Raw genomic sequence first — 13,368 nt, 5'->3', positions numbered from 1 at the left:
ACAGCAAATTTTAAAGAACCATAACATTGCAAAATATTCCTAGAGCTGCATGATTCAAAAATTTTTCTTAGTTCTGTAATGTAGAATCTAATAGTTTTTAAACAACCACAAGTTACTTTTGGCTGCTTTTTGTGGGGTGCCGCAAGGATCGGTGCTTGGGCCTCAGCTATTTACAATCTATATTAATGACTTAGATGAAGGGATCGAGTGTAATGTATCCAAGTTTGCTGACGACACAAAGCTAGGTGGGAAAGTAAGCTGTGAGGAGGACACAGAGTCTGCAAAGGGAATATAGACAGGTTGAGTGGGCAAGAAGGTGGCAGATGGAGTATAATGTGAGGTTATTCACTTTAGTAGGAAGAATAGACAAATAGAATATTTTTTAAATGGTGAGAAACTATTAAATATTGGTGTCAAGAAAGACTTGGGTGTCCTTGTACACGAAATACAGAAATTTAACATGCAGGTACAGCAAGCAGTTAGGAAGGCAAATGGTATGTTGGCCTTTATTGCAAGTGGATTGGAGTATGAGAGTGAGGATGTCTTGCTGCAATTGTACAGGGCTTTGGTGAGACCACACATGGAGTACTGTGTACAGTTTTGGTCTCCTTATCTAAGGAAGGCTATACTTGCCTTAGAGGCGGAGCAACAAAAGTTCACTAGATTAATTCCTGGGACGAGAGGGTTGTCCTATGAAGAGAGGTTGAGTAGAATGGGCTATGCTCTCTGGAGTTTAGAAGAATGAGAGGTGATCTCATTGAAACATATAAGATTATCAGGGGGCTTGACAGGTTAGATGAGAGATTGTTTCCCCTGGCTAGAGAGTCTGGAACTAGGGGGCATAATTACAGGATACGGGGTCGGCCATTCAAGACTGAGATGAGGAGGAATTTCTTCACGCAGAGGGTTGTAAATCTTTGGAATTCTCTACCCCAGAGGGCTGTGCATGCTGAATCATTGAATATATTCAAGGCTGACATGGATAGATTTTTGGACTCTAGGGGAACCAAGGGATATGAGGATTGGGTAGGAAAGTGGAGTTAAGGTCGAAGATCAGCAATGATCTGATTGAATGGCAGAGCAGGCTCGAGGGGCCGTATGGCCTACCCATGCTCCTACTTCTTATGTTCTTATACTCGATGGCAAGTCATTTGCTATTTAAAGCATGTGAGCGAGGAGGAACTGAATGACTTACAGTGCAAACTGAAGTGAAAAATGAGAATTTGAAAACAAATTGTAAGAGATATTAAGGTAAACAAGTTTTTGGGAGGATATATTTGGAAAATATTGAAGAACAATTGTAAACATTGCCTGTTTTCTGGTACCTGTAGGAATTGTAACCCAATTTTTAAAGATTAATGAAATTGTGATTATAAATCTGGAGCACTTGAACGTTTATAAATATTTGGAATAATGTGCCAAGCAGGTAGAGAGAAGAACATTAGGAATATTCAATATGTAGTTCAATGCTAAGGTGGGAGAGTTAGGGTACCAGAGAGAGAAGTTTTGATGAGCCAAATGGCATTTTCTCATCTTTTAATTTTTCTTATGATGTAACAGGAATGCAACCTTATGGAATGCAATCAAAAATGCTTAGATTTTTTTTTTAAAAGTGAATTCAAATTTTTACACCGCCATGGTGGGATTTAAACTTGCATTTTCTGGATTACCAGTCCAGTAACACAATGACTGCACTACTGTACCCATAGTTAGTAAAACAACATTTGGATGATCTCACTTTATTAATAGTGATCCCTCTACACTGTTTCCTGCTCTCAAATTTTCTTTGTTTGACAGCTGTAAAAGGGTTTATGTGAAATTAAAACAAGACAGTAAATTTGAACAAAGTTTAAACACAACCTTGTTCATACTGTTGTTACGTCTATCGCTGCTTCAAACTTCAGTTAAGCAGGAGAAAAGGCATGCTACAAATTTTCATGATACTATAGTGATGTTTGAAATCTAAAAGCAATGCTGCTGATCCTTGAAATTATAACAGTATATAGATTGCTTTCAAGTTGTGATATTTCACAGTGCTGCAGTTTAATGACTATTACAGTAGTATACATTTTATTGAGACTATTACCCTCAGTGTACTGGTAGGTTCAGAAAAACTATCTCTGTGTTGATTGGTTATGTAAGTTCTCAGTTCACTTTGCTGAAATTAACATTATATTACAGTATTAAAGCTACAAACATCAGGAATAGCATTACTATAATATTAACACTAAATTATTAAATCAAACACCAAAAACAATTTAATTTAAAAAAAGATCTTATTTCTTCCATTCTCTTTTTTAAAGTAATTATAATACTTTCTACTTATTCAAACCCTTTTTTACTTTTTATTTCAAAATAATTTGCATATCTTTAGATTGTTTGCCTTTCTGTCGCTTTTGGAGATGGGAGCAACTTTTTTTTTAATAAAAAGGGTGTAATTGGCTGAAAATCAACTTTAAAGTGTAGTTTCCTAGCTAATGGAAAGCCTAGACTTGGCAGCTTACCAATGCTTGGACAAGTAAACCTTGGGTGAGTGTGTGGTACTTTTTGAGGGTTAAACAATTGAGTTTGTGCATTGTTTTACAGCCCTGTGTTCTTTAGCCTGTGAATCACTAACATACAATAGTACATTTTTTATCAGTAACAATAAATAACCTTATTTAAAAATAGTTTTTTATATATAGTATAATCATTGTCTAATCTTCTGTCAGATTTGTAGCACCTTGTATTTCCTCTCTGGACCCATTTTAAAGAATTTTTATGCCTGAATAATGAATACTTAACGAATAGAGAATATTTCTTAATACTCAGTTGGGTGCTTAACAATTCAGTAGACCATTTTGCAAACACTAACATTACAATTCTTATGTAATTTACATTCCAACAGTTTTGAAGTTGTTGCTGTTTACTCAGCACCCTCTGCCTTCAATGTATCCAACCAGACCATCTTTACTTTGATGTTTGAATCTAGTACTGTAACAAATAGTATGGGAGGAATGTCAAGTGTTTCATAATGTACATATTGCTTTTATTATCATCCAGTAACACTTTTTCCACTTGGGTATGTATGTTTAGTGATTCTTCCCTCCTATCTTTCTTTCCAATGCTGTGTATTTGTGTGCTCCTAGGAGAGAGTTTGTATGCTGCTGCTGGTCAGGTTTGTACCACCTTTGCGCTGATGCTTCCTTGTAGAAATTACAAAATTGTTTAAATTTTTAGGTGGCCAAAGAAGAAAGAAGTTCCTGTTGAGAAGTGGGGAAACGCATATGACATTTTAAGTGGATAGCTTAAATAGTTTTAAGAGGGAATTAGATATTTTTCTGGAGAAGGAGATTTTGAAGAATATGGTGAGAGAGTGGGTAGATTGCATTGAATTAGTGAAAAAAGGATAGGCTTAATGGATCGACTGGTCTTTTCCTGTTCCTGATTGTTAGGTTGAATGGCCTTTTTCTGTTCACTTCTCAAATTTACAGTAATAGAAATAAATAAGATGACTAGCAATGGTGTGCTAATAAAAATAAGTTTATGGGGGAGTGATAAAGGGCTATATTGTTTATTGCACACCTCAAATTTCCAGTAGATAGTTTATGTATTTCATGGTGATAATGTACAATTGAGATCATACCGCACTGTGATGTCACTGGAACTATTCCACAATTCAAGTTTCGATTTGGTTGCTATTTAAAAACACTAAAGGATGTAGAAGAACAAAGGTATTTTAGGAATCTAGGTGTGTGACAGTGCAGCACTTACTTAGTACTGTACTGATGTGTAAGCCTAGATTATGTGCTCCGGTCTATGGAGTGGGCTTGAACTCACAATCTTTGGACTCAGAACTGTGATTCCTGCCACTGAGCCAAGGCTCATGCCAGAAGGTATGAAATTAGAATTTAAGAGATGGAGTTGCCATGGCTAACAAAATAGTGGAGCTGGTTTGATGGGCTGAATACTGCTGTTCCTGTAAAAACTTTAACTAATATGAGATTCTTGTCACTTTTTTTGAGAAAAGGAGGGGAAGAAATAGAGACACACAAGATTCAGGTCTTTAAAATGACGAAAGAGGTAGATAATCAAAATAACATATGTAAGCTGTAGACAGTCAGTGCAGAAACAGGACTGCAGTTGAAAATGAACAAATATTAAGCAGGTATTTTTTGTGCAGTACTTCCTTATATTCTCTTTGTGTATGATCTTGTATGTTACGCTTACATAAGTGTATACAAAAACGTATTACAATCAAAAATATAAGATCAATATCTTGCTGTATGAAGACCTCGGGGGTTAACCATTGTCCCACTGTTCCATGGTGGAGTGCACAAGTACACTGATATTGTGTACCGTTGGTCTGTTTCTTGCATTGTTTATAAATTTAGTTTTCTGTAAGGGATGGTCTTTTAAGCTCCTAATTGCATCTTCCACTTGAACAGTCCAGTTTCATTTACGATTTGGCAAAATATTTTTCTGAAATCCGCAGCGTACAAAGTGATGCACGCCATATGCACCAGCAACTGGAAATCCAAGTGTGGTGTCTTCCTGACACTTGGCTGATGTAATCACTTGCTGTCGGTTGTTTTATTTTACAAAGCACTTTAAATTTCCATACCTCCTGAGCTAATCTGATTCAGATAAACATCTTTTTAAAATTCCCCACATAAATTTTTTTCTCTTTCGTTTTTTTTTATTCGTTCATGGGATGTGAGCATCGCTGACAAGACCAGCATTTATTGCCCATCCCTAATTGCCCTTGAGAAGGTGGTGGTGAGCCGCCTTCTTGAACCACTGCAGTCTGTGTGGTGAAGGTTCTCCCACAGTGCTGTTAGGTAAGGAGTTCCAGGATTTTGACCCAACAACGATGAAGGAACGGTGATATATTTCCAAATCAGGATGGTGTGTGACTTGGAGGGGAAACGTGCAGGTGGTGTTGTTCCCATGTGCCTGCTGCCCTTGTCCTTCTAGGTGGTAGTGGGTTTGGGAGGTGCTGTCGAAGAAGCCTTGGCGAGTTGCTGCAGTGCATCCTGTGGATGGTACACACTGCAACTACTGTGCGCCGGTGGTGAAGGGAGCGAATGTTTAGGGTGGTGGATGGGGTGCCAGTCAAGCGGGCTGCTTTGTTCTGGATGGTGTTGAGCTTCTTGAGTGTGAGTGTTGTTGGAGCTGCGCTCATCCAGGCAAGTGGAGAATATTCCATCACACTCCTGACTTGTGCCTTGTAAATGGTGGAAAGGCTTTGGGGAGTCAGGAGGTGAGTCACTCACCACAGAATACCAAGCCTCTGACCTGCTGTAGTAGCCACAGTATTTATATGGCTGGTCCAGTTAAGTTTCGAGTCAATGGTGACCCCCAGGATGTTGATGGTGGGGGATTCGGCAATGGTAATGCCGATGAATGTCAAGGGGAGGTGGTTAGACACTCTCTTGTTGGAGATGGTCATTGCCTGGCACTTGTCTGGCGCAAATGTTATTTGCCACTTATCAGCCCAACCTTTCGGTTCATGATACTCTTAATGTCCTTGTTTTACCATATGTTCTTACATTGACTTTGTGTCCTCACAGTATCGCTTGTCCTTGTGTGTGTGGTCCTTATCTCCTTTTATGTGTTGCTTTGTTGTCCTTGTGTCTTTTGTTTTCTGTTTTAAAAATACAGTGTGTACTATGCTCATTATTTTGAGCACTCATGTATGTCATGGGCTGAAATTAAATACAGCCAGATGTATTTGACTTTTTTTTAACCCAGTGGTGAAAATTTTCATAATTTCTTTTTCTAACACTCTATCGAGGTCCATTTGATTGAGATTGGACTCCACTCCAATGCATGTTTTATGGTCAGGGATTTTTTTTTAATATCTGGAGACAATTGTAACAAAGGTAGTAAATGTCTTTGCAAATTTTACCTAACCTTTTCTGGGAGCACAGAGTCTTGGAGAGCTTGTAGTGGAGTGCCAAGGGACAAGCTACAGATTTACCATGGTCTAATAAACACAACCATAGCTTAGCAAGTGATGAATGAACTCTCGAGTTAGCACTTTCAAGACAAAGCAGGTCAGAACTCTTCTAGTCATTCCAACCAGATTCTATGGAAGTGGTTGCATTGAAAATATTTATAAGAACATCAAACTTCCTAAACTGATTTCCAATTGGGATGATACATCTAACCTAACTGAGTTAGAAGCTTAGAATACTATGGTAGTGAACTCTTGACGATGTAAGTGTCAAGAATCTTGACGTTACAACTGATTTGGCTGTATCCCAGGTCAATTGGATTAAATGGACAGTGGTAAAAGGTACAAAGGGAAAAGGTGCAAAACTGTATGAATAGCCATGTGGGCTAATGCATCCATGCTGTTGTCACTCTTATCAAATGTTTGTAGCTGAACAAATTTCTGGAACTCAGCCATCAGTTTGTCAGCAATACAAACTTTTTTTTTGAGACCTTAACCTTTGTGTATTTTTAGCACCACTTTTTATTTTGCCTCGGTTATTTTGAGTAATGAGGCATGTTTATAGATTACTATTACTGAACTGGTTTGCGCAACTTTTCTCAAACCACACCACATCCACTTTGCTGTGATAGTCATCTTTTTCCTTTTTTGGTACAGAGGGGTGATATGCATTCTGCCACAAAGCCACCTTCATTACCAGTTTGCTTCAGGTACTTGCCTTTCCCCGGGAGCACTTTAAGGTCAAGAAACCATCTTTTATTTTAACTAATGGATCTCTTGTGGCGTTGCTTATGAATAATTTGGGGTCTGGAGCACAGTTGTGATGTTTAGTTGCTAAAGTTGAGTTTTTTTTTCCTCCTGTTTTTTACACCTTTAACAAGGTGTAACAACTGAAGTATGAAGTCAAAATTATATATGAGAAAAGAAAGCCAGCAATTTCCTGCTGATTTACAAGTAGCTACCAATCTACAGAACTGTCCCTAAGAAATCAGCCTCTAGTTGATCTCAGGAAGTGCCTGTTTAGATCACTTCCCCACAGTCAGCACCTGAAAAGTTGCCTTAAAGGGACAGGCCAGGTTAAACACAACTCCAAGTTATCTCTTAAACATCACAATGATGCTTCAGACACAAGATTTTTTTATGGTAAACCTGTTGATGGAAGATCATCTAGTAAATAAATAAATAACATATGCAGGTTTATGGTGAGTTGAAAGTTACATTGTTAAGAAGAGGAGGAGGGGATGCACACGGTCTCTAAAAAGATTTAGAAATAGGTTTGTGAGAAATGTGCTGAGAGACAGTGAAGTAAGTGTTTCTGGAATGAAAATAAATAGCTTTTCCTTGCCCACTGCATATAGATAAAGAAATATATTTGTTTCCCTTACATACCACAGTTACCTAAATGTGTCACAGGGAGGAGCAGGCTTGTCCAATCTTCACCACAAAACTGGGCAATTGGCTTCCCATGAGGGTTCTCTGCACAATTTCTGTACTGGTTAGTTACATATCCTCACTGTTTCTGTGACTGACATTTTGTGCATCCCTTCTCCACGCACACACAGATGCACACATACACCCCGTGTGCCGTTCAGGCCCCAAGCTCTGGCATTCCCTCCCTATATCCCTCCATCTTTCTACCTCCCACTTTAAGGCCCTCAAAACCTGCCTCTTTACCAAGCTTTTGGTCATCCCGCCTTGTATCTCCTTCTTTGTCTTGGCATGCATTTTTGTCTGATGAAGCCTTAGAAGTGCCTTGGGATGCTCTTCTGCGTTAAAGGCACTATATGAATGCAAGTTGTTGTTGTTGTACTGCATGCTTGTATTGTTATCCAAGGCCTATATTCACAAAACATACTGGTGCTTCTGTAAGTTTTAATGTTCAACTGTCTAATTAAATTAGTTGGGGAATTGCATAGGGTTTTAGGAATACATGAAGATTACAATAGTTCATGAAACTTCTGTGGAAGAAGGGCTTCAGGAGTGACATCTAGTTGCCAGTAGTACCTGAGGATAAGGAGGTAAACTGCACCTTTCTTTTCTGTTTAGGGAGTGTCGCAAAAATATTACTATTAAAAAGGCTTCAAAGTGGATCTTAAGACGTGCCAAATTCTTTGTAGTTTCTATATATACAGCAAACACATATGTAACTTTTAGTTGCTCTTGTAAAAGTACATTGGATACAGTAGTTCTTTGTTTCCTTTTCCCCCTTTCCCTTTTTTGTATTCCTGGAAAGAGTTGTGTCTTTAATTAATCTATACAAATGACTGTTATTGATATTTATGGTTTTATCTACCTAGGGAAAGCTGACTGCCAGGGAACGTGTCCAGCTGCTCCTGGATCCTGATTCCTTTGTAGAATATGACAAGTTTGTGGAACATAGATGTTCGGATTTTGATATGGACACAGAAGACAATAAGGTAACGTCGGGGTGTGTGGCCATGGCATGGCCTTTTTTCTGTCTAGGAGTATAAGACCTGCCCTTTTTTCTTTAGGAGAAACAACAGTCCTGCCATAAATTTTGGTTCTAAAAACATCTGTTTTCTTGCCAACATTGAGTAGCATCCCCTTCCCTACCTGGCCACTCAGGTGATGTCAGTTACAGATTTTGTTCCAGAGAGGCAGTGGCTGTAACTTCAAACTGGCTTGAAAGTTGTCCAGGAGTTGCCTGGCCCCAGGAAACCAAGCTACTGCCTGAAGATGTAGATTTTTTTAGAGTCTTGCCTCCATGGCATCAGAAAAATTGATGCTTTAAAAACTAAAATCAAATTCATGGTACGAATATAATTTTCTTCTCTAAAAAATTGAATACTTTGAACAAAAAGTACCTCCCCCCCCCCCCCCCCAACCCCAAGCCTTTCATTCCCCTTTTAAGTTGTTAAACTTATTGATTATGACTTTATTTTCAGAATTCCATTTGTTACCTCTTGGAGAACAGGAGGGAACTGCACATGAATAAAGTGCTGAAACAGTCCTGCACTAAAATGTCTCTTTGGCTAATAAATAGGGAGCGATCCTTTCTGTGCCCTATAGCTGCAACTTGCAGTAAATGGTGTTGTGCTTTAGCAGGCATGCTCTAGAAAGCCTCTTCAGTCTGTCACTTTGTGGAATGCACTTGGAAGGAAATTAAATCCCAGCAATCTGATCACATTAAAGATGGTGTGTGTCTTTCTTTGTTGTGGAAATTTCTGTGTGTATTTGAACATTGAACAATGAGTGTGTACATTGGTAGTGTAGTAGTCATCTTACTGGAGAAGCAACCCAGAAGTCATGCTTTCAAATCAAATTCAGTAAATCTGGTTATTTTTGGACTGGCAGCAGTAAAATGAAGTCTGTGAAAGTTGCTTGGTTGTCATTAAAACCCAACTAGTCATGAAGGTCCTCAGGGAAGGGAACCTGGCAATCTTACCTGATCTAGCCTCTCGTATAACTCCAATTCCACACTGTGATTAACCCATAAGGTTTTCTGAAGTGGTGTAGCAAGTCACCCAATTGTAAGCAATCCTGATAGAAAATTAATATAAAAAAATAGTGAATTTATTTTGCTTATTTTTTATTTTTAAACTGTGGCCTTGGAAACCAGCTTTAGGATTAAAAAGTTCTTTGTAAAAATCATTTTGAATGTCTTGTAAAAGTTTTTAAGTACAGGATAAATCTTATTTTGTTTCTATTTAAAGAAATAGGCAATGGAACTAAAATCCATTGTACATATTCTGCATTGTAAATTCCAAATTTGTATGTTAAAAATGCAATGTTTGGCCCATTCATCATCGACTCATTTTTTGTAATATGTTCTTTAGGATTCAGAGCAGGGTTTGAAGGGTGGCTATGGTTCTTAATTTTGATCACCTATAATGTAACAGACCCCACTTAGATCTTGTTTGAAATTGGTTTCAAGTATTTTTTAAAACTTTTTTTGTTAAATTTGTGCTCGTTACAGTTGAGGATGTCGAGTGGGGTACAGAATGAAGCTCCTGTTACTCTGTTCATCAATGCATTTCAGTCTCAACTTAAGAAGAGCACCCTGTGCTATACTTGTATCCTGCATGCTAAATAGTGCCAAATTAGGAGCACTGTTATACATTTGCCCACAAGGAACTGGATTGATACTGCTCCAACTTATTTCACTGAGGAATTTTATAGCCAGCCGACGGAGGAGATTTTAGTCCCATTAGTTTAAGCTCAATTTGAACCCGAGTCCCAGAGGTGTAAGAACGGTATGTAATCCAATGCACTACTCACTTCACCTTATTCCAAATCTATCTCTTCAACCATGCCTTTGGTAATGTCGCCAGTCTTCTACTGCTACTGCCAATGTCTTTTTTTTTTTTACCTTTGTTATGGATCTTGAGATGTTAAAGGCAGTATATAATTGTAAATAATTGCAGGAATAAGGAACCGAAAAAGAAGTGAGCATGTAAAAATACAGAATTAGAACAGAATCTCTGCTCTGTGTTAGTGTTTTTTTTCTTTAATAAAATTACTGTCAGTTTTGGAGTTTTAAGCCATCACTGCTTCATAGAGGTACAGGAAATGCTGTTGATGCAAAGCAGTATTTGGGAGCAGAATGGCTCTACTTTCTGCATGGGAGAATCTGGTACTTCAGATGCTCATCACATTTACATTGATTTCCTTTACCACCAATAACTGACAGTAAAACAATGAAAACTGCAAGAACTGAATAATTCGTCAGCCCTTTTCTATAAAGCTGCATTTTGGAGCTATACAAAAATCATATTCTACCAAGGGTTAGTTTATAGGTTTATCTTTTGGAGAGGGAGCCAAGAGCAATGTGCGATACTGTGATAAACTTAACATTTAATTAAAAGCCCCATCCTTTCTCTAATTAGTATTTTTTAAAACTTGTATAATGATATCTTGTCTTCTGAGATGTCATGCATTCTGGGTAATTATGGAGGAATTTTTTGACCATTCTTAATAAAAGAAAATACCCAATACACCCGACTAATTTTAATTATTACATCTAAACATTCTAACTCAAAGCAGTCATTATGTAAAAGTTTCAGTGAGGGTTCTCCTTGCATACTAGTAAGTAGAGACTGCTCTTTTGCATATTTTTAAAAGTTTAGGTTTAAAATTATAACTTAATACTAGACTACCTTTTTAAAAATCGAACTTTTGTTACTGGCTGAATGCATTAATATAAGTTGAGATACCCATTAAAGTATGATAAAATAGGATATTCACAGCCTTTGTTCAGTGTAAATGTAGGCAATTTTAAAATGCAGTTATCTCACCTAAACCAAATATGTCAGGATTGATTGAAATACATCTTCAGGGAGTTGATAAGAGCTTTCGCAATTGTCAATACCGCTGAATGAAGACCTGAACTTATTCCAAAAAAGTGGTGGGGGAAGTTTATAGGGAGTTAATATACTGCCCTCTCTGAGAGAAAATTAACACTGAAACGTATGGCTGGCATGAGAAATTAAAAATAAAATGACATTGAGAAAGAGAGGGGATACTCTTCTGATGATGGGCTTATGGCACGTTGTTGGAGTAAAGTAGAAAAGAACTTTATTTCTGCATCCGACAGTCCTTTTCCTGAAATGGAAGTGCTTGATGCTGATGTATGGTGTGCATATAGAAAACGCTTTCCATTCACAGCAATGACACCCCTCACCTTGATGAGCACAAAAATGTAGTATAGTGCATAATAATTAACATATCTATCACTCTGCAAAAGCTTTTTGTAATGTGTAATTGTTTTTATTATTTTATTTTTCTTTACCATGTTCAATCAGCTCCTGAAATGGGATCTGGAGGATTGAAGAATCTGGGTGGGTGCTATCTCAGCCCTAAACTCTTGTGGCCCTTTACAAGATAGTTTGGTTGACAAACACCTAACTTCACTATGCCTATTATGACTATATTTTGAATGTTACTTCAGTGTTTTAGTTTCTTGTTTTCTTTTGCACCTTTTCTTAGTTTCCTGGTGATAGCGTGGTGACGGGTCAGGGCCGAATTAATGGGCGACTCGTTTATGTCTTCAGCCAGGTAATAAGATTTGTTTTAATTTGAAGGTTCTCTTCTTGAAGGAATTAAGAGTTACTGGAAGTACTACTCCCTTATGGGCCAAAACCCTGGGGGGTGGATTTTTCCCCATTGCGGTATACGGGCAGATGGCCAATGGTCCTACCAGGAGGCCTGGTCCATTTTGAGGACTGGGCCTTATTTGCATTGTGCTGGCGGGCTGTGACCAAAACTGATTGCCCCAGGGCAGCCAGTTGGCTCCAGTTATTTCTCCGCCCTCATTTTCTTGGCAATAAGATATTGGATTTCTCCTGGGTCGCTTTTCTTCACAATAATGTATCTGGGGGTCAAGAAGAAATGAGAATTGTTGCCACATTGCACTCCTGTATAGCATTGCATAGTACAGGATGAAGAACCTCCGCAAGGCTTTGCTTTAAATCTCAAAGCAACTTCATTTGAAGAATGACAATGAGAAGACCTAAAATGAATAATCTCACTGTTGCCATTTATTTCGCGATTGGAAGGGTCAGCAAAAGTGTCTAGCTTCTTTCTGGAGGTCATTGTGAGCATGAACTTACTAGTCTCCTTTTTGTCTGACTTAATTTCTTTTGTATTGAGATATTGAATACATTCCGTGGCTTAGTGTTAAGATTTAAATATTCTTCCAGTAACTTAGATTAATTTCTGCAACCTGGATCTGAATGATCACAAAGCTTTGACCTTTTTGACATCCTGGGCCTTGGAGATTCAAAATAAATTTTTTAAATTCTGACAATTCATTAAGTTCCCAAGTAATGCATAAGGTAATGTTAGAGTAAGGGTAGAGGATATATGAGAAATTACAGAAATGTACATTTTTACTGAAGTATTTTGAAAACTGACCAGTTAATCCACTAGGGAAATTTTTCTAATGCCAGCTTTTAGTGAAGATGATAGATTGGCAACCAAATAAAAATGGGACAATGATCTGTTTATTTAAAAATACATATACCCAACTTTCCCCCACATGGATAAATTCTGTCTTTTTAAACCCCTTTGCCTTACTGATTTATCCCTACTCCTTCCTTGCCCCTGTTAGAGTCTGACCACCCCCCCCCCCACCCCCCGATGAAGTGCCCTGGAACATATTCTATGTTATTAAAGCTAATGTGTAAGGGCAAGTTTTTCTTTTTAAATGTGGTGTCAAAGTGCTGCAGTATCCAGACTTACTAGTTATACAGTGTGAAAAGTAAAACAACTTCACATTTTTGTACAAAATTGATGCACATTGCATGTTGTTCACAATATGATTTTGTTTCCTTTCTTTTGGCAGGATTTTACCGTGTTTGGGGGAAGTTTGTCAGGAGCTCATGCTCAGAAGATCTGCAAGGTAAAGGGATAAAAGATAAATGACTGGAGGTGATATTTAGTTTGAGGGCAGGCCATTCAATCATGCCTGA

The 13,368-nt window shown here is 38.0% G+C and overlaps 1 protein-coding gene across 2 annotated transcripts in view; it reads left to right on the top strand.

The window, feature by feature from the left end:
* The window catches only part of pccb (propionyl-CoA carboxylase subunit beta), a 45,707-nt gene that overhangs the window by 2,188 nt on the left and 30,151 nt on the right, over positions 1–13,368 (top strand). For both annotated transcript variants that reach the window (XM_067995502.1, XM_067995501.1), the window contains exons 2-4: positions 8,236–8,355; positions 11,885–11,953; positions 13,242–13,298. In XM_067995502.1, the coding sequence (XP_067851603.1) occupies positions 8,236–8,355; positions 11,885–11,953; positions 13,242–13,298 (246 nt within the window). The remainder of the gene's footprint in view (positions 1–8,235; positions 8,356–11,884; positions 11,954–13,241; positions 13,299–13,368) is intronic.

This window comes from Heptranchias perlo, chromosome 13 (genome assembly GCF_035084215.1).
Source record: "Heptranchias perlo isolate sHepPer1 chromosome 13, sHepPer1.hap1, whole genome shotgun sequence".
NCBI lineage: Eukaryota > Metazoa > Chordata > Chondrichthyes > Hexanchiformes > Hexanchidae > Heptranchias > Heptranchias perlo.
The sequence above is the reverse complement of the archived record's forward strand: the minus strand, read 5'-3'. Positions and strand labels throughout refer to the sequence as shown.